This window comes from Xiphophorus maculatus, chromosome 11 (assembly GCF_002775205.1).
Source record: "Xiphophorus maculatus strain JP 163 A chromosome 11, X_maculatus-5.0-male, whole genome shotgun sequence".
NCBI classification, from domain to species: Eukaryota; Metazoa; Chordata; class Actinopteri; order Cyprinodontiformes; family Poeciliidae; genus Xiphophorus; species Xiphophorus maculatus.
The window spans coordinates 13991704-14017546 of record NC_036453.1 but is presented as its reverse complement, the minus strand read 5'-3'; the positions used below and the strand labels follow the sequence as shown (position 1 = coordinate 14017546).

The following is a 25843-nucleotide window of genomic DNA, read 5'->3' as shown; positions in this document are numbered from 1 at the left end:
GAAACGGGCCAGCTGGCTAAAGGGAGTCGCTCCTCTGCACTCTGTTTCGCTCAGCACATGAATGATACTTAACCTTTGAATGTCACCGTATGCAATATTCAACACGTACACACAGAGCAAAGGAAACATGCAGCCTGTTTGTGACGAGGCAGCAGCCGCTGGTGGACGTAGACGTGACCGGGATGGTGCTAAAATCAGAGAGCAGACTTTATGTAGAGCAGAAATGAATAAATACGGCACAGAAAAAGCCGTTATCCCGCTGAATATGCAAAGTCTCCACAAATAAGGTTAACATGAAGTTAGTTATCTAAAGTCCAATGAAGCAATACATCAATAACTAAATGATAAATTAAGATTAGATTAATACTTTAATGAGCTGATTCCCTGTAATATCATTGAAAAGGCTGGATTTTGAAAAATGATTTAACAATCAGTGTGAAGTTGTTAGTTTTCACATTTTTTAAAAACAAAAACCTGGAACTTTTGCCTGTTTTTCTCTGGTTAAGCTGAGTGGTTAATATTTTTTGAAACACAATTTTGATCACAGAGACTTCCTAATACAATTTAATTGTTTTATTTATTTTGGATATTTAAAATGTTTTCCAGGTCCAGTGTTAAATGTGATTTAGAAATATATATATAGATATATATATATATCTTTGAGAAGGTGTACTTGTGTTAACATGTTGTTATTATTACTATATTAGTTGAAAAAGACGTCAAAATGTCAAATTTCATTGTTCATCACAATAATTTCAGGGACAATTTATCATCCAGCAAAATATATGTACAAACCTACATGTGCTGCACTCAAAGGCAACAACATATTTAGAATGATGTATAATTTACACTTCATCTGTAGTATTATTAATATTTGCTAACAGTGTGATTCACACACTTGGGGAAACACTTTTTACACTTTCTGTCACATGAGCCAATATCACCAAGGGAAGCGACTGCAAGCCATAAAAACAAAATTTTTATTCTTTAAAATCTATGTTCAGCATCAAGAACAGGATTTGGGTCATTCTGTCTTTGAAAACATTCTTATATTTTTCCCCAAGTTTAATAAATCAATAACATTTATATTTGGGTGCGTTCAGGTTTAACCTCCTGAGACCCTGCATCCTCATATGAGGACATTACATTTTTGTAAACACAGATGTAAATAATAACATTGATTGAATGGTCTTATCGTCACACAGATAGACCCAATGTCCTCGTCTGAGGACATTGGGTTTTGAGAAAACCACTTATTGTAGAAAGCTGAAATTTCATTTTTAGGCCAATTGGGTCCTTATGATCCCAAATGACAAGGAGAAATGTATATGCAAAAACAGACCCATTGTCCTCATATGAGGGCATTGGTTTTGACATAGTTCAAGAGCACATAGAAAGCTAAAATTTAATTTCAACTAAAATTAGGTCATACTAATCCCAAATAGTAAGGAGACATAAAAAATGCACATCAAACAAAAGCCCGGGTCTCAGGAGGTTAAGAAATGACTCCTTAACCGTGGCGTCTCCTAAATTTCATTAAGTATGTTGCACATATATTTACAGTAAAGCAGTTGTTCAGGACATTAGCAAAGCCCATTTTTCTTAAGATAAAATTTTCCCCTGCTGAATAAATATCATCAAGTAAAGGTCAGATCTTTCTACATGCTTCAGAGTGATATTATTGTGCTGCTAAAAAAAAAGCTGAACTTATTCAGAAACTTTTTCCGCGTTGACTCGTTAGCAGGTAAAGTGTTGAACTGGAATGTTTTTGCTGTCAGGTATTCCGCCGCGGACCGGGGAACGAGGGAGCACGGCGGAGAACAGAACACTGAAAGTGGGAATCCGGCGGAGCGGTGAAAGCGTCGCGTCATGTTCTACCAGGCCCCATTTCTCACAGTGTGATTCCTCACAGGGGCTTAACACACGGATGATTACTATACTATTACTGCTGCTGCCGTTGTCTGGCACGGAGACATGACTGTAGCGGCCCCCCGCCCCATCTCTCCCCAGCCCCCCTCCCCGCCATTCGTTCCAGACTGGAATGCCTATATTTAGAGCGCTCCTTTCCGCTGTTATGGCTGTTGAATCATTAGCCTCGTTTAACCCTTCTTTACCTCCAACGAGCCGGCTGGCGGAGGGTGAGCCCCTCAGGGGGAGCTCCTAAATCCTGCCTGCACCAAACCAGAGCCCCCTTTCCAATGAATGACGACGAGTGTTTGGAGAAAACCCGAACACTCGATAATAACAATAATAGAAACGCTCCTGGCCTGGGAGGGACGTCTGTCTCTCATCTTATTTTGTTTGACATGTTTGAGGGATGGTGATGTTGACTGGCTAGTTGGAGGGCGTGACCTTTCATCCGCTTGCACCCTTCGGCGGACGTTGTCCCACATGTGGACGAGCAAAGAGGAGGCAGAAGGAACTGTTTATTTCTGCGAGATTTTACGATTCACATTTAAATGACCTAGATTTCCGCTTCTGTTGCTGTAGAGCTGAGGTCCAGAGATGGACGTCATGTCATCGGCTATAACACAGGAAGAGTCCACGGACTTCCTGTCGAAACTACCGTAGGTTAACGAAGAAAAGCAGCAGAGAAAAGGAAGAACTGAGGCGAGAGAGAAAAGGTTTAATTCAGACCGACATGTTCCCTCTTTCTATGCGGAGATGAAAACTTGTCTTCAGAGAGAGAAAAGCATTAAACTTTACGATGTGCAGAGCAGCCAAGAACCAAAAACCAGAATTGGAGCACAGAAAAACAATTATTAAAATAAGCAGTTTGACAGATCCACCAGTCAGACAATAAATCAGCTGGATTTTAAACCAATGTGCAGATTGACTGGTGGAGCAGGTATTAACTGTTGTCACTATTTACATTGGAAAATGAAGAGAGAAAAAAGGAAATGTTCAAATTTACTGTGTTTTCCTCATTGTATTTTACTTGTAATGTTAACCGGTCAGTATGGTTTTATGTTTTATTGTGCAGCTAAGCTTTATTATATAATCAAAGAGCCTTTAACAATGGGGTGTCCAAAGTGCACCCCGGGAGCCATTTGGAGCCCTTGGACGGTCCGTGTATGGCCTCCACCTCAATTTAAGCTTTTGCTTACGAACTTCCATCCATCCATCCATCCATTTTCTAACTCCCTTGTCCCTAGTGGGGTTGGGGGAGGTGCTGGTGCCTATCTCCAGCTAACGTTCTGGGCGAGAGGCGGGGTTCAACCAAGACAGGTCGCCAGTCTTCGAAGGGCTTGGCGAACGTCCAGGCTAAAATTATAAATAAGAAACGGTTCCTAATGTTTTGCCTGTTGAAATAAAGGGTCAACTAACTTGAGTACAACTCTGGCGTGCCAACAAAGGAATTTGATTAGAGATTTTATTTGTTGTTGTAATTTTTAGGGTGAGAATTTCACAGATTTATTAAACATCTTCTTAACCTGGGAATCGTTAGGTTCGATACAAAGTTTAGGTCTTTTATGAACCATCACTTTAAGGAGACTGGATCAACAAATGCATGATGACTTTTAGTAAACAAGTGGCTTGGGCACATTTAAATTAATTAAACTTGACAAAAAAAAAACTTTTTTTAAGAAACAGTGAAACTAAAAATTTTCTAGCCAACCAACAAAATAACTAAAAAAGAAAAAGCTTTGTTTCTTTAGAATAAACAGAGATTCATTCTAATTAATGATTATTAAATGAGGTATAATGCCTTAAAAATAATGCGTATGACACATTTCTGGCTTACTGGTAACCCGGTTGCACACACTCCAGCCCAGTAGGGGGCAGGCATGCTCCTCAAGGTTGTTATTGTTATGCATTATGAGCTGCAGAGAGTGCATAGTGCTGCAGCAGCACTAAAGTCAGTTAGCTGAAATAGTCGTGGAAAAGATTCAGAGACAAAATCAGCGACACGATATAAAATTATTTGACAAAAATGTAAATAACTGAAATGAATCTAATGAGTAAATCACACTCTGCACAATAAATATTTATAGTATGACATTTTCTCTTTGTGAGAGCCATATTGGTCTGTAAATTAATGCTCAAATTGTCATGTTTAACTAATCTTCAGGAACAGCTAAAAGCTATAAACTTATTCCGAATCTTAATTTTTCTTGCAACGTCTGAGGGGAACATGTTTTCAGATCTATGCAGCTGCATAGATAGTTTCACCTTTTAAAATTAAATTTATGAAGTTGCCTTTCAACTTACTGGAATGCAGCCACATATCCAGAGGTAAAAATGGTTTAAAGCACAAATAAAATGAAAGGATGATGAATCAGAGAGATCTGATCTATAAATCTCAGCTTTTACTACATTCTGAAATCATTTAAATCTAACCTCAAACGTACAAGACTTCAAAACCAAGTGCAGGTTTTATGCTGAATTCGACAAATGACAAAATAGAAAGGGATGTTAATCTCCATAAGTTTAGGAATATAGGAAATGCCTAAATTTCAGGATTTTCAGTCATGGATGCTCTAAAGCAGCCCCAACGCTCTGGACATCTACAACAGAAATTTGACACAGTCGACTCCTCCCAAATTAAAAGGAGTTCATCAGCAGCGGTGAAATGCTCCAGGCCAACCACACATCTGCCGAACGGGGATTTACTTCCTCCTATTTCCATCTTGGCACCTACATCGTCCTCGCCTTCCCATGTACGGAGCCGAGCGCTGATAAACAACGTCGGCCTGCCAAGTTCTCTCTGCTTGTTGATTACTGTTGGGTCTGTCTTGATTTAGGACGAGCAGGACTAATCCGAGATGAGGCGATGTGTCTGTCAATCATAGCTCCGGTTAGTCAGAGAAGGCTGATTGGAGACGGGCGGATGAGCCTAAACAGCCCAGCTTCACACGGTAAACACACAGCGCATCCTAATTTATGAAACAGGAGGATATGTTGGTGTTTTCTCGTGGATTTTGTGCACATATGAAGCGCAGCCGAGGCCAATGGTCATGAAGGTGCATCTGGGTGTCGGGGTGTGTGTGTGCGGGGGCCTTCCTACCGGTGTGGATCTGCCGGTGAGCCTCCAGGGATTCTTCGGTCTGGAACTGGGCGCCACACTGGTCACAAACGATGGCCTTCTCGCCAGCTGGACAGAAAGAAAGAGGCAGATAGTTTTTATAATCAAAGTCTGCAGAATCTTTACACACAAACATGTAAGAAGACTCAGTTTTTCTCCGCCTTTTGTTGGACACAAAACTGCCGAAAATGAATTTGGCCACTTATGTGAACCAACGCCATGAAAGCAAACTGTTAAATGAGAAGCCATGTCAGCCAGAGAGACTTAGGCAGATTTACAGCTAATCGGTACAATAAAAACAGAAGAAATGGTTTTACAGGGAGGCTTATGTACTTTCCAGGCACATAATGCCAGTTTATAGCACAATGAAGTAACTTTGTTACCTTCAGTTCTTATAAAAATGCTGTACATATCGAACATGACTTCAAAAAAATCTGACTTTGCCTCACTGTCTCTTTAAAAAGCTCCTACGCCTTCTGACACGTCCCCTTTAGATCATCGTCACAACAATGCTCCTCCACGATGCTGTTTACAACCCTTCTTAGTAGCTCAGCCGATGTGGAGTTTCACCAGGTGTTTGGTAATTGCTGCTGCCGCTAGTCTGTAGGAGCTCTGAGGAGGAGGTGGAGGGGAGGGGAAGGATGCTCAGTTGGGGACTGCAGCTCCAAGGCGACACTTTGTGAGAGCAAGCATTTAGGCTCCCCTGAATGGTTGCCGTGGGAGATTAAAGGATTTCTCAAACATGCATGAAAGAATTGAAACAACACTCCAGGTATGTTTTTGATAACTGAAGCAAAAAGAAACAAAAACTGTGAATTTTGTACAATAACTCACTTTAAGCTAAGAGGTAATTCAAGAAAACAAGTCTTGCATAAAAAAAAAAATCAACACTACAGTGGTCTCTGGGTTTAGGAACAACAGCCACCCAGAAATACTGCAGAGCTCCCCTGAAACACTTAGAGATGCCTATTTTAATAGTTCAAAAACCAAATATACCTCAATATGCATGAATACACTGAGTGGAAATTATATTAGCACAACCACAGAAACTAACATCTACACACCTCCTCATTTCCAACAGTCACCATCTAGGAGAATGAAAGGAGCCCCTTGATTGGCTGCTCTAGAAATGTCAGCCAATAATGTCTCAAGTAGCATTATGCTAACTATCTTAGCTTCCCAAGCTTAATTTTCTTCCCAATAACTTGGATATGAAACAACCTTCCAATAGCTGGGGGTTAACTGAACTTTGTTTCATAAATTGATATACAAGAGAATCAAAAATCATTTCTTCACCCACTGTGGAAGTAAGAAAGTCTTAAGGAGGACGACTCAGAGGACCGTTTTGGATCTGAACACGTGTGAAACATTTCTGAGGGTGAACCACCTTTCATATTCCGCATGAAGGATCTGCTGACGCTCTCTCTATGATCACAGTCTGACAACCACAGTCCAATGTGTCTGTCTGTCCATCCTACCAAACATAAATATCTTGGCTACATTTGAGACACTTGCAGGACTCCAGTCATCAAGCTGCAGACTTCCGTGAGGAAACTTGCAAGTTTCCATTCACTCTGTTGTGATAACATGCTGTAATTTGCACCATACCGTTTCATTTTTAGAACTTTTATGAATATATTTGAATGTTTGATGTGTTGTTCTCTGTAATTTAGCTTTCAGTGCATTTAGCGTCTAATCTGATAAATCCCTCCATCCGCCCTCAGACTGGTCAGACTCCAGACTTGAAACTTCATGAATATGCAAATTGCGGCAGAGGGTGTCATCTCCTTCCCCCGACACGAGTTCTGTGGGCCGATTCTCCTGCACAAGATGATTAAACGTCAAACAAAATGCAGTTAGGAGTATGATTTGCCTCTGTACATTTAAAGACTAAGTAAAAAGAGGATTGCATATTGCTCAGCTGCGGTTATGAGCTCTGGATCATGAATCGGAGAATGAGAGCCGCTGAAATGAGCTCCAAGGCTGCACTCAGCCTGTTGCCCCGGCGACTTGATCTCAGATAAAAAATAAATAAATAAAATAACGATTCTCTATTACTACAATTCCAAATCAATGTCTCAAAAACGTATCAAAATTGATTTGAAAAACTTAAATATATTTTGTAAAGAGGAAAAAATGCTTGCCTTCTCTGCTGAAGGCAAACATTTGGACTTACTCTGTTTTTTTACTGAATTCTGGGGAAGATCAACTTTGACACGAGTTTCACCGTGTGTGAGGTTCGCTAAATGAAGATCGAGAACTTGGAGGAACAACGCAAATGGACGGCATGAACTTTAATGTCTCCATTTGTGATTCTGCCTTGCAGAGGAGACTGGAGTAGATCATGAAGATCATTTTCCATCAAGTAGAAATCATTATGAATAATCGTTTGGAAAACAATAAAACAATCTATTCTGAATCAAATTGTGTCCCCAAAATTAGCATCAACAGATAGTAAAAGATTCTCACCCCTACTGAGAAGACTGCATTGATGCATTGAGAAGTTCTCAACACATCACTACATATTATTCTTGCCATTAATTTTTAGCTGGACTTAAATCTGGACTTTGACGAGGCCATTATATCTAAACCGTTATATTTTATCTATTGCTTTATGTTCAGGGTCATTGAGACTCCATCCAGCAGTATGATGCTATCGGCGCCACGTCTCAGATAACTAAAATATCTCTGAGTTTGCATTTTACTGAAGGAAGAAATATCTGAACACAACAATTTTGACATCATGAGAACTTCAACAGTCCTGCAGCACAGCTGTAATTAAATACGCATCAATGACCCTTTAATGTGTCAAGATGTGTCGCACGACTTCTCTTCGCCGTTAACCCCAGAACAGGATCTTAAAGCTATCTAAATAACGTTGGGCAAACCTCCAGCTCCGTTGCGCAACATTCGGCTTCTGTTTATGCAAGACTTCGGAGAAGCATGCAGCCACCGAGCTGCAGGACGGATTGCCATGTTGCTGCGTACTTTATCAACACGTCCAACCCTGAGCAACAATAAAAGAGGCAGAAACAGGAGGCCGCGTGTACATCCACGCAGGCCGCCGTTGAAGGGCGCATCGGATCAAACTGAGGCAAACGACGTTTTATGGGTTGGCAACGAGCTCCGTACATGCCATACACATCACACATGAACCATGCTAACTGCTCTTTAACATCTGGTTGTGGTGTGTGCAGAGCAGCTGTGCGTGCGTGGGGGTGTGTGTTTGCGTGCGCTGCAAGCACAGAGCGATCTCCCCTGACTAGACCTTGGTTTGTTCTTGGCACGGCCTTCTGGGTTACGACACCTCCACAGAGAGAGCGAGGGAAAGAGAGAGAGAGAGAGAAAGCTAGAGAGAGAGAACAAAATGAAAACAGGAAGCCAATTCTTAGATGACAGAGAGAGAGAGAAAAAAAAGTAAGGGAGCGATGTGCTGGTGTGGTTTTGCAACCGCAGTGACATTAGGGAACGGCTTGTACTGTAATAAGCTCCACCAAAAGCAGAAATGACACGGACCGTAACATGACAAAGAGTGCCAGCCAGCCAGCCAGAGGAGGCGCTTACGCAACAAGTTATGCAAAAGACGGGACGGCGCACATGTGATCGTGACTAGATCATGAGCCGCTGTAATGCAGCCTAAAACGCCTGAAAATCCCGGATTAATCCGCAATATCACAGCATGCATTTCCATTTGGGGAGGTTTTAAAATGCAGAGCTTTGGAGACAAAAACAGTTTTTAAGTGGCTGCAAGTTCAGGAGGCATCTTCGCAGCGTGAGCTGCAGATGAGAATATGGCTGAATTAGCTTGGCGAAACCATCCACTTAACCTTTGGAGGAGAGAGACGTGCAGAGAAGATGCAGACAGATTCCCTCATTGCCTGATCTGCATTCATCACAGCCTGCCTTTGTTGCGGCTGAAAACTCAGGATTCATCGCTGCGCTATGTGTGATTATTACTTCTGTGAGCCGCAGCCGCTCGGATAAACTTCTCTGGACCCTTTCCACGTATCGATCCGGCTCCATCGACTTTCCTCGCAGAAAGCACCTGGGACGATTTTATGACCACGGGAGTGCAACTCCAGCTCCGTCACGTGAAGCTGATGGATTACATCAAAGTAAATACACATTGTGGTCCAACAATTCATCAGCTTCCATTACTGGGTGCAAGCTACCCGGCGCGGCGCGGCTCTCTTCTTCCCCACGTCACTGAAGAACTCAGATGCTGCTGCTATTGAATTCAAAACGGAAAAGTTTTTATTCCACCCAGAGAGCCTTGCTGCGTGTTTATTTCTGCTAATTCTAGCATGCAGCTAAAGAAAGCCCAAAACTTAGAAAACTTGAATAATAAATCAAAAGAAACGATAAAAAGCAATTGTTAAAACAAATCTTTTTTTTCATTGGTTTAGTGAGTTCTCCACTTCTCTTTTCCATCACCACGATGTTCCCATCACTCTCTGTGAGCTGGATGTTAGCCAGTGCATGGATTCAAAATATTGCATCCAACACTCCTTTGCAAATGTGGTCTGGCACACTTTTATATTTCAGTGATGACTGAGATCAGAGAAGTTGTGCGGCTTTATCAGAAAAAAAAAAAAACCCCTTAATGCCTGCAAAACCCTTGGGAATCTGCTGACATGAAGATGTTAAGCACACAGGCGTCAACAGCCTCCGTGATGTGGGTGGGTGTGCAACAGAAACTCTTTGCTAAAGATCCGGTTGGTTAAAAAGTGCTGTATTCAAATATGTTGATGGAAAGTTTAGTGGAAGAAAAACATGTGGTAGAAAAAAAAAAGCTGACAAGAGTGTGAAGATGAGCCATAAAAAGAGTCAGGATGTTGGCTTCGATAGTGTTGTGCTTGATTGGCCAGCAAATGGGCCTGACCTTTAACCTCATAGAAAATATATGGAGTCAAGAGGAAGATGAGAGACACCAGAACCAAGATAGCAGATGACTTAATTAGCTATTTAAAGAAAAGAAAAAAAAACTAGGCTTCCTGAAAACCTCACACTGAAAAAGAGAATAGAGGTCCAACTTAAAAAAAAAAGTCAATTTGTTTCATGTAATAAAATTCAATTTGTGAAATTTTATTTGTTCCTTTAATATGACAATAAACGTCATGTTAAATTGGATTTAATTTGATAACTTGTAACATTTTTTCAAGCTAGATCACCTGTTTTCTTTTTTCAGGGCAGCAGAACCTCAGGCTGATCTCCTCCATACTACGCTGCAAGAACCGAGTGTACATACTGTTCATTAGGTTCACGTTCACGTATTAAAAACTATTTTTAATTTGGTTTGATGACATTTTATTGGTCTGAATTTTTACGTCCTGATTAGCTGTAAGCCAGAATAATCAAAACTAAAATATTTCAGTTGGTGTGTCTACATCCAGGCCATCTCCACATTTTGAGTTACAAAAAACATATTTATTTTCCAATTCTATTCTAATTCACTGACCTGCATGTTACTAAAAAGAACATTCTGAGCTCTTTTTTTGTTCAACTACCTGCAATTCTTCAATAACTGTTTTATTAGTTTCACTCTGCAGTCTCTAACGGCAACAAGGTGTCGTTTAGATCAACACTTGCATGGTTAGAAGTAATAACTGTGACATCCAGACAGTGATTGAACACCATAACCAGTCTTCTGGGAGGCCAAGAGGAGTGTGCTAAATGGGCCAGGGATGGGATTTTAGTGCAGGGCACGCCCCTGCTTGTGGCACAAGGACATAAATTATTGGGTAGGGGGCTAAGGGGGTTCGGGGGTGCCTGCATGGTGCCTTGCTTCAAGGAGAAAGGAGCTGCGTGAGGTCACTGCAGGGCAAGGAGAGGAGGAAGACAAGAATTCAGGGTGCACACGGCCAGGCAGCCACCCGGCCAGATGCCCGTCGCTCCAGTTAGCCGGCTAAGTGCTAACAGGGGGCCCCTCCGCCTGCTAATAGACTCCATCAGCCATTTTCAGTGCCAAATTAAAGGAATAAATCTTAAGGCCCCTTTGATCACAAGACGGAGAAGTTGTTAGTTTGGAAAGGCAGGGCAGCCTGGGGAACGGGGGAGTCATGCTGTTTGTCTTGTTATGTGTGCTCTAAATGATATACATGCCTGCAGAGTCCACAGCAGAGCAAAGCTCGGGTTTCAGCGGGTTCAGAAGACAAAAGAAGAAGATCCAAGAGAAGCCGCTAAAAGTTTAGAAATGTAACGATAAAAAATAAAAAAAAAAGCTGAAAAATCTCCGTAGCTGCTGGGGGGAACCACTGAGTCACCGCCACATATTAGGCCTTAGCTGACATAAGACAAAAAATGTTACACAACCAGCGTTGAGTTTGCGTGTGTGTTTGAAGGAGGGAGTAGGGGGGGATATGGTGTGGCGATCAGGTGCCACATGCAACCGAAGCCGCTTCCCTTTTCGCTTCCCTGTTTGAAATGTTGCACAACTGCTGTTGCAGCGCGCTGCAGAGAGGCCTGCATAGAGGCCTGCAAGTGAGAAGGAGCAAACCTCCACCAGATAACGCTGACATAACAGTGCTAGTCCATCCGTCTCACATGTTATGACATGAAAACCATTTTTTGTTTTTAATAGTCTCATATAGCTGACAGTCACAATCAGATTAGCTGCTGCTCCTGGAAATATCTCAGTCCTGCTGGAAGCGCTAACGGAGAGTTCGCTAGCTGATGGAAGACAATGACTGGAAATGTACAATCGGTGCTCTGCTGCACAAATTAGCGGCAGTACTGGATCAGCAGAACTTGCCAACAACTGATGATGTTTCCTGGATGACTTAGGTGTGAAATATCATCATGAAGCTTTTGTTTTTTTAAACCATTTACCATTTACTTATAGGGTGGAAAAATAAATAAAAAACACGGATCAAACAATTTATATGGTGAATTTTTTAGCTGAGCAACAATGAACTAATCATGTAATATTTTACTTTAAAAAAGTAGGTATATTCTCTGTAGGAAAGTGATGTAAAAATCATAAAAGAGGATTTGCACATTTAAAAGCGAGGGATCCTTTTCTCAAATTAGTTTGAACGAGATAGAAAATCGCATTGGCGATGCTCACAATGAGAACACTCGCCTTATTTAGCCCTGTTTAAGAAATTAGAAGCAGATTTTCATGCTTTTGAGTAAAAGTCACGAGATAAATGTGTTTCTTTTCACAATAAGACTGAAGTGTATGCAAAATGTTGTTAAAAGATGAATGCTTTGTGCTTTTAGCAACATTTTCCAAACGAAACAAAGATTTTTATTTGTCGGAAATAATTTTGCCTCTAATAAAACCAAAACTCAACACCAGCGGACCTTCTTAAGCTGCAGTCGGGGGGCCGCGCAAAATCAGCCGGGAAAGCTCTCCATAGTGAGCCAAGCTAATGAGACCCAAAGAGAGGAGAACTTAATTTAGGACAAGATTTAGTTAAAGTACAAATATTTCCATCTACAGACAAAGGGCCACAGGTTTTAGGCAACATAGAAATAAACATTAAACATAAAATATAATCCCTGTGAAACAAAAGCAGAAACTCTGACCCATCTTTGTTTTTATCATTTCCAGTTCGGCTTTCCCACCTGAACCTCCTCAGGCCCGTCTCATACGTTTCCCATTCAGGGCAGATTTGACTGATCCGCTCGTACATAAAGAAATGCGACACATGCTCGTTACACAGCATCCCACTTCTACAATATCAAATTAAAACGTCTCTGGTTTTAAAATCCGTCATGTGGAAAAGGGCAGCGCTCAGGGAGAGAGAAAAGCAAAAAGGTCTCATATTCTGTACAATTTTCACCTAAATCTGGCTGATCAAATTAGAAAATCTTTGTTCTGTTTAAGTCCAATCATCAATAGGTAAATTATATTAATGGATTTCTAAAAGACAGTAATCAATATGATGTTTTCAGAAATGCTTCGTCTGCCTTCATTTGTTATAGATTTTAGAAAACAAAGCAGGTCCGACATCAAAGAAAACCAAGAAGGAAAAAATAAATAAATTGATCAGTGTGTCTGATTATTTTAGTAGCTGTCGGAATCATTTATACTTTCCAGTTTGAAATAAAAAAATAAATTTTATGTCATAAGTTCTTGTTTTAAATACCACAGAGCAGCAAGCGCCTGATAAAAGCTTAGTGAAAAGTATGAAAATATTATTTAACATAGTTAATGTCAGTAGAAGTTCAAAAGAAATTTTTTCTTTTTAAAGTTTTGAACTGAAGGAAAAATTCAATAAAAGCAACTTTTAACCCGCAATTTGAAGGTTTCAAACTGACGCCGTTTTTATTCTTTTGAACTCATAATTGACCTTGGGACTTCATTATTGCAACTAAACACAACATCTGATAAGGATTAGCTCTGATTCATTCTAGCTGATCTGACGTCTGATAACCATATTAGAGATGGTTTCTACAGGAAGCTCACAACTGCAGAAGCGTTTCACCACAGGAACCTGATGAGGTTGTGCATTAGCACAGGATCCCGGCCTCACAGGAAAGTGATGGTGCATTCGCTTGCCGGCAGTCTCCCCTTGACACAACAAGTGCTGATTCTGCAATTTCCCAGCACGGTGTTGCCACGACCACGTTTGTTGACATGCTTGTTCCAGCTAAGGGTCTGAATGCAAACAACAGTAAGGCAAGTAGAAAACGCTAACTGGAAAAAATAGAGAATAAAATGAAAAAAATATAAAATTACACACTAATGAACTGCACCTCTTTTTTTTTTTTTTTACTCAGTTATATTCATTTATTTATTTAGAGTGAGTCTTTAAATCTGAGTTGCTACCAAAACTATTTTTTTAAATGCAAAGACCTTGAGAAAAATGGATTAATAATAATAAAAAATTAAATAGGGCAGAGATGTTAATGAGTTAATTTAATTACATAGATTTCAAAGCATAATCTGTTTACATCACTGATGAAGTCGTACGAGTTAGCCTGTCAGCGAAGCTATTCAAGCCTAAAATAGCATCTCGATGCTAAACATGTTGCAGCAGCGCAGACGTCCCCAACACTAACAGTACACATTTGTAAAGAAGGATTTTTTCAAAGAGGTTTCAGTTTCCTGAACCACTGAATGAGTAGAACAGAACTTTGCAGCAACCTGATGGTTGAAGAAGCTCAATAAACTAAAAACAACAAATATCTTTGAGCTCATTCCAAAAGTTAGCCGGAAAAAAAAAAAAAGAGTTTTAGAATTGAAAATGTTCATTTTGTCCAGATATAATTTGATCAGAAAACTTTAACTAAGCCCTACCAATAGTTTTGAAACAAGAGGAATAAAACCTCAGTGTGGCGTGTATGAGGGGATGACACACACCACCATCATCACACTCCCATCATGCTCCTCAGCAGTGTGAGCTCATAATGCCACCATTCAGAAGCTTTGTCATTCAGAATAATATATTGGAGACATAAAGAGGCCTTGTTGGTTTTTCGGGGGGATGCCGCCCTGGTTTTCTCCACCTCCCCTGAAAGGCTAAATATTTTTTTCGTCACTGCATGCACACGCAAACTTATCACTCCTGTCCCAGTATTTTCTTCTCCATACGTGGAGCCAACACTGTGTGCTTCGTTTGCAACAGATGCCCCCCCCCCAGAGGGAGTCGCAGTCCAAACAGAATCTTTCATCAAAGACAGGCGACGGAGAATTAAACATCACAGTTACAGAGACCATCTTTGTTCACAGCAACACACAAAAAGTAGGTCACCATGTTGACATGAGAATTAAACATTTCGTCCTGCATCGCAGATTAAGGGAAACGTGTTTCTCCTTCAACAACCAAGACCATTTTGTCCCCCTCCTCCTCGTCCTTTTGCTAAAATATTTACACGATTAAATGTGTTTAACTTGCAAAATTATAAATACAAAAACAGAACTAAACATGGAACTTCTTAGTGGAAACCGCGCAGTCATGCAAAAAAAATCTTTTGCAAGGACGGATGAAAATAAACCGTCAACAGATCTCACACACCCCGCTGCATTCGATGGTACGACACTATTTACAATCTGACTGCACGGGGAAAAAAAAGAAGAGAAAAACGAAACAAAACAAAACAAAAAAACAAAACAGATCTGAGAGCTTCCATAAAGATGAATGCTTGAACAAGGGAAGAGGACATAAAGGATCGCTGTAATGCATAAAACGAATCATTCAGCTCTGGGAAATCCATTTCATACAAGAGGAGTAAAGTAAACAGGCTGCAGAAAACAGCAGCTGAGCATGAAGCAACCATAGGGAATTTTTCTTCATAATCATGATTTGTGGAAGAAAATCTAACCCTTGGGAAAGATCTCCATGATCAAGTTACAATCAATCCTAAAAAGAGAAGCTAAAAACATATTAATAAAAATGCCTGCACGTTAGCCAAGTGGCAGTGAAGTGTTAATATTTCTGGGTTTTCCTCAACTGACTGAGGGAATTAGAACCGAGTTTGGGCCACTTACCAGCACCAAGGCTTTAAAATATTAGGGTTTCAAATAGTGATGCACAATATATCGGCATTAACATCGGTATCGGTTCATGTTAGACATTTTTTAACATAGCTATCCGTCCAATGCGTAAAACTGGGTCGATATTAGCAGCCAGTGTTTATTTCCATATTGTTGCCGTTTGTTTTTCTGGATGGGTGCAGTGAAGAATTATTGCAGGTTTAATTGAGGCAGAGGAGCAACGTATAAATAATGTTTAAAAATATTGGTTATCGGACGTAACAGCAACAATATCGACTACCGACACTGGCCTAAATGTTTTGAATTGTTGCATCCCTACTTTCAAAACTAGGGATGGTTTTCTGTGATGTTAGAGAAAGTGTTGGAGGGACTGGAGTTTCCCTCACGTGTTGCTGTTCACTGCAAGTCAGCAGCCTGAAACACAGTCCATACAGTTATGCTAAATTAAAACGAAAAAGAAACTTGGCTCTTTGGAAACAGCAGGAATCTAGATTTAATGCAATATTAATAACAGTGACTATATCATGCCAACATCTTGCATCATCATAAGCAATGGAGATTTTTAAATCATTGTGAAATAACTCTGAATAATTTAAATGAGACTTCATGAATGCATTCGCAATAAGAAGCCTGCCTTATGTGTTTGCAGTTGATAAAAACATTTTCCAGATTAACTTCGCCCTGCAGCAGGGTCAGCATTGAGGTTAAAACTTATTTTTACAGTGAAACAGTAAAGACATCTTTCAACGTATTGGGAGATCTCAATGGGAGATCTGTCAAGTCCAGTTTATTTGTATAGCACATTTCAGCAACGAGGCAGTTCAAAGTGCTGAAAGCTTCATACGGTGATCAACTATGGAACAAGCAATAAACATTACATTTTGTCAAACGGCAGCATCAAAATCATCAGTCAAATGCACATCAAATACGTTGATCAATGTTGCACTTTAGTCCTAGACAGGTGGGTTTAAACCTTGATTTAAAGGAACTCAGTGTGTTATGATGAGGAACCTGATTTTACTCTTCAACAACATCCTCTTGGTCTAAACTCGCCCCTCATTTCTCACAGTTTTCCTTTTCCAAGTTGTGAAATGTTTTGCCGTTAGTCTCTTAAGGCCGACCGAAAGCCTCTCTTAGAGCTTTTGCTTCTGCAACCACAGAAGCCATAGATCTCTCAGAGTTCCCTATTATGTATTTAATAAAAGCATTTCAACACAGACATAACTATTGATGAATGTATTTTTTTTTTAACTTATGCATTTCCAGTAAAATTGTGGCTCTTCATAGCTGGAAGGCAGGACATATTTCTGCAGAAAGTGGCTGAAGGACCCGTCAGGAGTCAGAGGAAACATGGGGGGAGGAGAGGGGCTAAATGGGAAAATAAAAAGGCTAATTATAGTGCATCTGTCAATGGCTGACCAATATTACACTCGGTGGTTTTTAACAGCCTAAACAGGGCAGAGGAGAGAGCGGCAGATTAGTGGGACAGAATGTGAGTGTGTGTCTGAGGCAGACAAGCGCAGTCACCAACGAAAACACAGCCTGGCTGTTCACTGAGCCTACATAAATGGCTTACGTAAGAAAGTACTCTCAGTACCAAAAAACAGCAAAAATCCATAAACACACAGAGACAACACAACTCCGCCCCCACCCCCCACCCCCCGGCTCCCCCATACACACAGATCTACAGTGCTTTAACATACTTGTGAGATCCTTCGCTCATCCATTCCCACAGCCAAAAAAAACAACAACAAAAAAAAAAACATTTCATCTGTTTCCACTCCAACTTATAAATTCACAGTAGAATAGAAGCAAAACAGAGACAAAAATAAGTTTTAAGTATCAAAGAAAACAATCCTATTCCCTGCATCTACAAGTAAATCTGTTTCACATCCAAATATCAAAACACACCAACTCCTGGGAACACACACAGACACAGTATGCCGTCTGAACAATGAGTACAGACACGGCACGCTCTCTCTCATTCTCCCCTGCCCTCCCGCGCTCCACCTTCGGCGTCATAACGAGCTCTGCCGAAATGTTTTATTTACACCGGCCTCTTATCAGCGGTACACTGGCTGCCAATTGGAGAGGACAGTGCCCCGGTACTGCCTGTACCCTGTGGTGGAGTAGGTGTGTGCCGCCTTCCTCCCGGCGTAATTTCTTTTTTTTAATTATTTTTTATTTATCAAGTCTGATCCTGTGCCAGACTGCCTCTCAAAAATAATAAAAACACCCAGCGAACAGACATACAGGCAGAGGACGGGTGAGTTTAAAATAAGACGCTGCGAACACGTTGTGGCACAGGGTCTTTGTGGCAACTTAGAGGGATTTACATTCAAGGAGGCAAAGGCAGGTAATCCTCTGACAGCCTTGTCGTTATGCTGGCAAGCAATTTAGCAGATACATTTTTAGCTGCGATAGAGTCTTCCAGGAGGAATGTGAGAAACGGCAGAAAGCGAGGAGGAGGTGATTTAACCATCAAACACAAACAGGGCAGAATACGCATGGTACACATGCTACTTATAAACTGCGTCTAAAACGCTCATTCAATCACTCACTCACCGTATCGTCGTCTGTTCACCCTCACCAGGCAGTTTATTAGGTACACCTGTTCCAACTGCTTGAAAAGTGCCCAAACAAATGACAGCAGCTCAATGCATTTAGGCTTGGGGAACATGACTTATTGAAGTTCAAGTGGAGTTCCAGAACAGGTGAGAAAAGGGAATTTAAGTGACTTTAACAATGACCTGGTTGTTGGCGCCAGACGGGCTGCTCTGTATTTTACAGACCAACTGAGGCTCACCAACACCGGACAGCAACAGATTGGAAAGGCGTTTCTGGTCTGATGAGTCTTGGCGTGTGCCCACACTAGGAAAGTCATTTGGTCGTACCAAGAGCAGACTTTTTCTTTTTTACGTTTCATGAGGTTTGCTTCCATGTTGTGCTTTTTTTGCAGGCACACAATGATGTGTCACAGCCATAAGCGACCATCATTGTTCCCATTTGGCAGAAACTTTGAAAACAGTTTTGCCAGATCAGTCGGGCTTCTGCCTGGCTGGGTCTCTTTGGGCTGCGTAAAACTTCTCCAGTCAGGTTACTACAATTTGGGCAGCATTTCCCATCACTTGGTGGAATTTCAGTAAAATATTAAGCCTAACCCTATCAAAATAGTTGTTGTGTGGCAGAAAAGCAAACAAAACTTAACAGTGTTCTTGCACTCATTTTATTAGTTAATTTATTTTTGAAATCTCTGGAAATGTGGCAATCAGTAATTAAGTCATTGGTTAATAAAGTGTCTAAGAAATGGTTTTGGTCGATGTCAATTGTAAAACACCGCAAGTAGGGTTAAGAGTTACCAGAACACACACCCACACAGCCTGCGTCACAAAATCTGTCAACAGTTTGTCAGAATTATTTGTACCTCATTAATAATGGTGTACAACCCCTGACAATAAGTGTTCCTACAGCATTAAATACAGAAAAAAAAGTGATGCCATCTTGTTTTGCTAACAGGACTTAAGAAGTTCACTGGAAACAATAAGCACATTCAACTGCTTCTCCTACTTCAGATAGACAACAACGTATGAAGGTTAGAGTTACTTCAATTCAGGATCTCCGACTTTCAAGACAAAGGAAAAAACGGGACATTTTCAATTACTAATTGTTAGCATTAGCAAAGTAAAACTAGCATCAACATGCTAAAACATTGCGTTAGGGATTTTCTAAAGTTAAAAACCAAATGTATGGCCTAATGTACATTGAATTTTGAAGAAAATTTGACATTTCAGACAACTGAAATGTCTTTTATCCTTAAAATCTGTTTCATCCAAGGTCACAACAGGACTTGCATAGCAAAGAGATGTGTCGGTGAGGTAGCCGGTCTATTTTTCGTTTTAGTTCCCAAGTACTCTCAGTGTTCTACCAGTTTCATCTGTCATCCAATAATCAATCTCAACTGTAGCTGGCAAAGTCTGGTTACTCAGTTTAGGTCTACCAGGATTGTCATTAATTTTTGATGAGGCAAAAGTCAGACTTGGCAGTTCAAGCCTGGTCGACCCAATGGGGCAGAAACATGGAGCTCAGGAAAGTCTGAGTCACGCAAGCTGGAGAGTAAATGAGGATAAGGCACAGCAATCATGAGAAGTGAGCAGAGACTTTAATTAATAAAACATAATTTCCAAGAGAAAGCTTCTTATGGTGCATTTTCGCTCCAGGAACCACAAAGGTACAGTGTACCACAGAAAACCAGCTTGATAGTTTTCTCTTACGTAGACTGGAATATTTTAAGCAACCCTACAACCCATAAATGCTCTTATCTTTAAATGATAAGAGTAACAGGTTTTAATATTTGCAAACATACGAACGTAGTTGTACTGGATCTCATGAAGTATTACAGTACCTAGATACAAATGTTTCCTTAATGGAAATATTCATATGAAACAAATGCAGTGTAAACATCTGCTTAGAGATGTTTACAGAGGTTAAGGGATTAATACTGTTGTCAGAGCCATTATGTTGGGGATTTAAAATGGTAATGCTACAATATTGACATGAATTCATGTTTTAATATGTAAATTATAACAATCAATTCCCTCAGATTGTGATTGTGTTTTAACTGATGTTGTATGCGGTTTACAAATTACATTTTTGATTAATGCAGACACACTTGGAAAAAAATATTACAAACTTCCTCAGAGTTGGAAGTGACTTAAATTCAGCTTCAGAGTGTAAGCACTGTGAACTTATTACAAGTTAAGGCTATGAAAAAAACGTTCCTCTCCTCTGGGTGAGGACACAGGAAGTTTAAATCAGCTACATTCATTATTATAAATTTTTTAGATTTTTCTGTGAGGTGTAGAGTGACTCTACATGAGTTGTAAAGTGTAAACACTGTTTATTGTGTCTGAAAATGAAAGCTTTTGTTTTTTATGACTGCATTTTTCCACAAAGTCAGAATCTGCTAATTTAATTTGAAATCTGTTGTTGTTTAAATGTTTCTACACACTTTGGAGGGACAGAACTTAACATTTAAACCATAAGTGCTGTTAAACAATATTTTTTTTTGTCTTTAATTGGTTTCTGGACTTGCTTTGAAATCACGATTTCCTCATGTGCTTCAGGAAATCATGTTCCAGTGCATAAAACACTGACGGACAGAACAATCCACTGTGGAAATCTATCCCAGTAGGAAAATTCTGTTTTAATAAACATATAAAAGAAAAAAAATATATAGTTTGAAAAGATCGCCAATATCAAGCCAGCAGCTCAGATCCTGATATGGCATTTATCAGTTAAATTACAATTAGCTAGATGTAAGAGAAAACAACTTATAACAGGTGAAGTAAATATAGTGCAGACACAGCAGCTACACATGGTGATACTGAGCCAACTAGGTGCTATAGATGAAGTATAAGCTTATTTTCAGATATATCAGCAACGCACAGAGGCAGAAAATATTTTATGATGCGAACAAACACAGTGATATAGATAAGAGTAGATAATCTTGCTCTTCCATGGGGCTGGAGGGGGCGGGGGTGTACAAGCCATCAAAATGCACAGAAACACGTAAAAGAAGAAGAAATCAAAGGGAAGTGAGTGAGCACGAGGAAGAGGGAGGGCGAAAAACGAGAGGAAGCAGATGAAGACAGAGAATATTCAGGTCGCATTTGACAGCTTTACGGTCTGTTGCGCCGAATGGGATGTCTGGGGACGTGGCAAAGCAGACAAATATTGACTTGCAGAGCGTTCAAATGCGCACACACACACACCCGCACACACACACAGAGTCTGGGGAAAATACACGAGACACTTGCACATGAAGCCTCTAAATTCAACCTCCTTCAAAATGGATGAGCTCACATTGCAACATCATTCACCCTGTTTTTCTTTTCCTCAGCTCAACCTCTTAATCCATTTTGCCAACAAACCAATTTGTTTGTCCAGTAGGTCAGAGACAGTTTCCTGCCCTCACTGTTCCCTCTCCTCCGCTCCAACTGTTTATTTTCCCCCCTTCCTTTGTCGTACTTTCTCTGAATGACGGAACCGTTTCCAGAGTTTTTGCCCCCCGGGAGATGGAGGGCATCTCAGTCCACAGCCATTCCTCCTGCTCCCTTCTTTCCTGCAGTTGCTTCTGCCCTTCCACGTCTTTCATAACCATTCCCCTTATAAGGATGTAGAAAAATTGAGACTATGAATCATTTCAAATGCAACTTTCATGTGACATAGATGCAACTGGAAAACAAATATTTTAGGACGAGGATAGAAAGAAAAAACCGCTGCAGGAGCCTGGTTACATAAGACAGCACACCCTTGAACTAATACCTTCTGAAAGCAGTATTTGGATTTATTCTCGGCATCCAGTCTGATTCAGTTCACAACTGCCTTTGGTCACAGTTCAGCTGCCCTTGAATAACTTTATCCCTCCTTCTGCTGTAGTACCAAGATGGTTTCCACTGTACATATTAATGCATATTAAAGTATGTTTGGTGTTTAAACTATTAAAACATGCAGTTAAAAGTGTTTTTAAAGGAAATAAAATACCGGGACTCAAAATGTAGAGTAGAGTAAACTGATAGTTTACCTCAAAGACTTGTTGGTTTTCAGTAAAATGTCATAAAACCAGTCTGACAAGGCAACTTTATTCGTTGTGTAATGACATTTTCTTGATGAGACATAAACGCATCTTTTTCTCTGTAAACGGAGAACTGAAAGGTGTGGGCGGATGAAAGGTGGAATAAATACGATTGAGGTCGGATGAACGTTTCCCAGATTAGAGAAAATACAAACTCTGCTTTATGTGTCCCATCTTCTAGTCCAGTAATAGTAATTACTCTGCCTGGCACGACGCTGACTCAAGCACTTCGCAAGCCTGCTGCCCTCTCCAGACCATGGCCTTTCTTCTTCTGTGGTTGCCCCTTAAAGGTGAAAGGTGCCACGTGTTTTTAGCTCTACCTCCGACCCCCCTCCGATTCAAAAAGAGAGAGAAGAAAATGAGGCTTTGACACTTATCCCTGCACTCAGGCCACAGATGCCAGGATATCCCACAGGGTCTTGGGTGGATTATGTGTGTCAGTACAAGGATGGGTGTGAAAAAAATAAAGAGTCCAGCATACAAGAAGTTGAGGCCAGAAGAACCACCTGGGGCTCCTCTGGCGTGGGGAGGCAGGAAGTAAGTTAATGTTCCTAAAAATGAAGAGGCTGTGGCTTTAGCAGTCTAGAAAATACGACGCATGCTGTCCTACAGGTCACCTAATATTCCCCCAAAGGCATCTTGTGATCTTTAACTCATTGGTAATTGATCATTTTAAAGCCTATAAGCTATAGAAAGCTTGAGATATAAAAGGTAGATCAGACATCCAGAATTTACCATTTTCATTTTTTTTCCTTTTCACACCTGGGTTGAGCTTTGGTAATAAAAATCAAGCTGCATTTTAAGAACACTTGTGGAAGTCACTGGTTGAGATCCAGGCAGTAAACCTTCCTGGACTGGGTTTGATAAAGACACGACGGGACAAAAACGCTACCATGACAGCAAAGGATGCCATTTTGTTGGTTACAGTAGCAACATGACAACAGACCCTCATAGCAATGTAATGATAGCAGCTATCACACTTTCTGCTTGAGTTGTTGCAACAAACTCTTAGTGAAAGACTTGACAGCTAATGGGTAAAACTTAGATAAAGATCATGGCGTTAAAATACATCGTAATGACTCTCTTCCGCCCTTGGATTAAAATAAACTATCCAAGTGCCTTCTTTAGTTAAAAATATGTCTTCATTTTATAAGACATGATAATAAAGCATTACATCAACCAGTTAGTGAATCCTAAAATATTTAAAATGCTCTTCCAAGAATTAAAAAAGAGAAGATTATTTTTACAGTTTAGAAAAGAAAACCAGCCCTTCCGAAATTATTTTTCTCATGCATTGAATCTGTTTTCATTTTAGTTTATACTGAAAACAGATATGACACACAGTGAGTTGTGTTGGCTGCTGTAGAGTCACCGCTGTTTGCACACGCACAGTTGAGTTTTACTACAGCATATCAACAAATACGATATACGTAAACACAATATAGCAACCATAACTGATATGAGCGTCTAATCTTAGGTTCAGGGCTCTAAGCGAATCAATGCAGGTCCTGGTTCAAGGTTAACCAACATAAACTAGTGAGGTCAGTGGAGCAGGCTGTTAATGTATAACCTGGTCAAAGTCATTGAGAAAGAATCAACCAGAAGGGTGACCGACCAAAATAACAAGGGTCATGGCAACCATCTGTCGATCTAATGGTTATACATTACAACTCATTTTTTACTAGGCCACTAAAACCAAAGCATGACCTTGAAACTTTGTTAGCCTGCTGCAAAAAATTTCACATTCATTTTATTAGCTTAAGTCTATTCATTTCTTTTAAAAATGAATCCAATTTTTAAAAGCTGAAACCTTCAAATAAGTTTCTTTAATGCAAGTTTCATCCATAGTCTAATCTGACTGAAATGCCGATACTTGTCAGTGGCTGAAACATTATGTGAAGAACTTCTTAAGACTGGTTTTGTTTTGTCTGTTTGTTATCTGAACGAAACCGTCCAAAAGTTTTAATCTGCATCAATAACAAAAATCACAATCAAAGCCTGCATTATATTTGTCCAGCCAAAAGGAATGTGTGTGTGTGCTGGTTGGTTCATATACAACCTCCTCTCAACCTACAAGGTCCCACAAGGCTCTATTCTTGGAAATGTTCAGCTTGCACTTCATATTAATGATTTACCAGATGTCTCCACAAATATTAATACCCAAATGTATTCAGATGATGCAGTAAACTTTTCGTTTACAAGTAACTGCTAGCGAGTCTTTGTCATAGACCATCTTTAAGACTTGGCTTTGGGAAACCAAGAAATCATTTTGATTTAATTTCCCTTTGGGATCAATAAAGTATTTTTTTATTTTGAATTGAATTGAAAACCAAATGTGCATTTCTTTAATCTTTTAATTTGTCTTTAATTGTAATTATATAATTTTTAATTTCTTTCTCTGTCTTGTTTTTCAGGTCTGGTGCCGGATGGGGTGAGCAGAAAAGACTTAGCTGCTTTAAATTAGGACTGAAAACATGAAAACTGACTGCAGCTTTCATAAAAAGCTATGAAGTTATTTTAGTCATTTCCTTACTTTTTTTTTTTTTTAAACGTACTTCAATGTTATTTTAGTCCTTAACATGCTGCTTGAGTTCTACAATGATTTTTTTTTTAATTACATGCCTTTTTTATAATGAAATTTTATGTACCTCTATTTCTTTAATTCCTTTTAAGCATTTTGAATCACCTCTGCATGAATAGTGCTAGTCAAAAACTTGCATTGCCTGTTGGCCAAATCTGCCACATGCTCAATAACCAACAGTGCTTATCATATTGGATTACCTCTTTTTAGATAAAATGAAATGAAACAAACTATAGCATCTGCCTTATTCCACATGCGCTGTGACCAGCCACTGAACCTTTACCCCTATGAGCACCACCAACTCTAAGCAGCTCCTGGCAATCCAGCTATTGACATTCTCTTTACAGTGCTGTAAATGCATTTATAGTTGAAGAGAGGACGGAAAAAGATGGTTGCTGGAGGGAGGCAGGAAAACTCATTTTGGATGTAGTTTCAGCCTGGGAGGGGAGTGGGGATTCTAGCGGTCAGCTGAGGTTCGAAGGAATTTCGCAAATAACAGAAAACCAACACTTGTTGCTCTGTTTTCATTAATTTCTTCTGTGGTACTGACCAATCAACATTACGGCAGGGTTTAAAGACAGGAAATGGAAAAGCTTGTGTAATATGAGAACAGACCTCCTGCTGCCCAAAAACCGTGAAGTGGGAAAATAATATATTCAGCTCATTAGACAAATCTTTTTATTGGCTTAGCTAAGTAAAAAGTTGCCTTTTTTTTGCTACCAAATCTCAACTTTTCTTCTATCTCGTCATCTTTTACTGCTAATCTTTATAATTCTTTAAACAAAATTGTACAGAAAACATGACTAGTCTCTCTCACACACACATTCCCTCCCTTTGCCCAGCTCAATAACCTGTAAAAATTTAGTGTTTAGGGCCCATTATTTCCTGCTTTCAAGTCACACATTGTCAAAAGGCAGTGCTCAGGTTATTAAGGCTGAAGTCTGAAACCAGGGTGGAATGAAGGGAATACAGTGAACACTTGTGCAGTAAAACTAAGACAAAGAGCCGAAGGGTGTTAAATTGGTAGAGGAAAAAACACTGGCTTTAACCTCCCTGCTGCAAATAATCGTGAAGGGGGTCTGTCTGCAGACGCTGCATCTAGTGGAGCTTCAGACTGCAATGCTCAAAATCAGAAATGTGTACGACAAACAACCCTGT

The 25843-nt window shown here is 40.1% G+C and overlaps 1 protein-coding gene across 1 annotated transcript in view; it reads right to left on the bottom strand.

Annotated features, from left to right (window-relative positions):
• Positions 1-25843, bottom strand: part of zbtb16 (zinc finger and BTB domain containing 16) — a 175047-nt gene that overhangs the window by 59502 nt on the left and 89702 nt on the right. The window contains exon 4 of the mRNA XM_023342171.1: positions 5009-5095. Coding sequence (XP_023197939.1) covers positions 5009-5095 — 87 coding nt within the window. The remainder of the gene's footprint in view (positions 1-5008; positions 5096-25843) is intronic.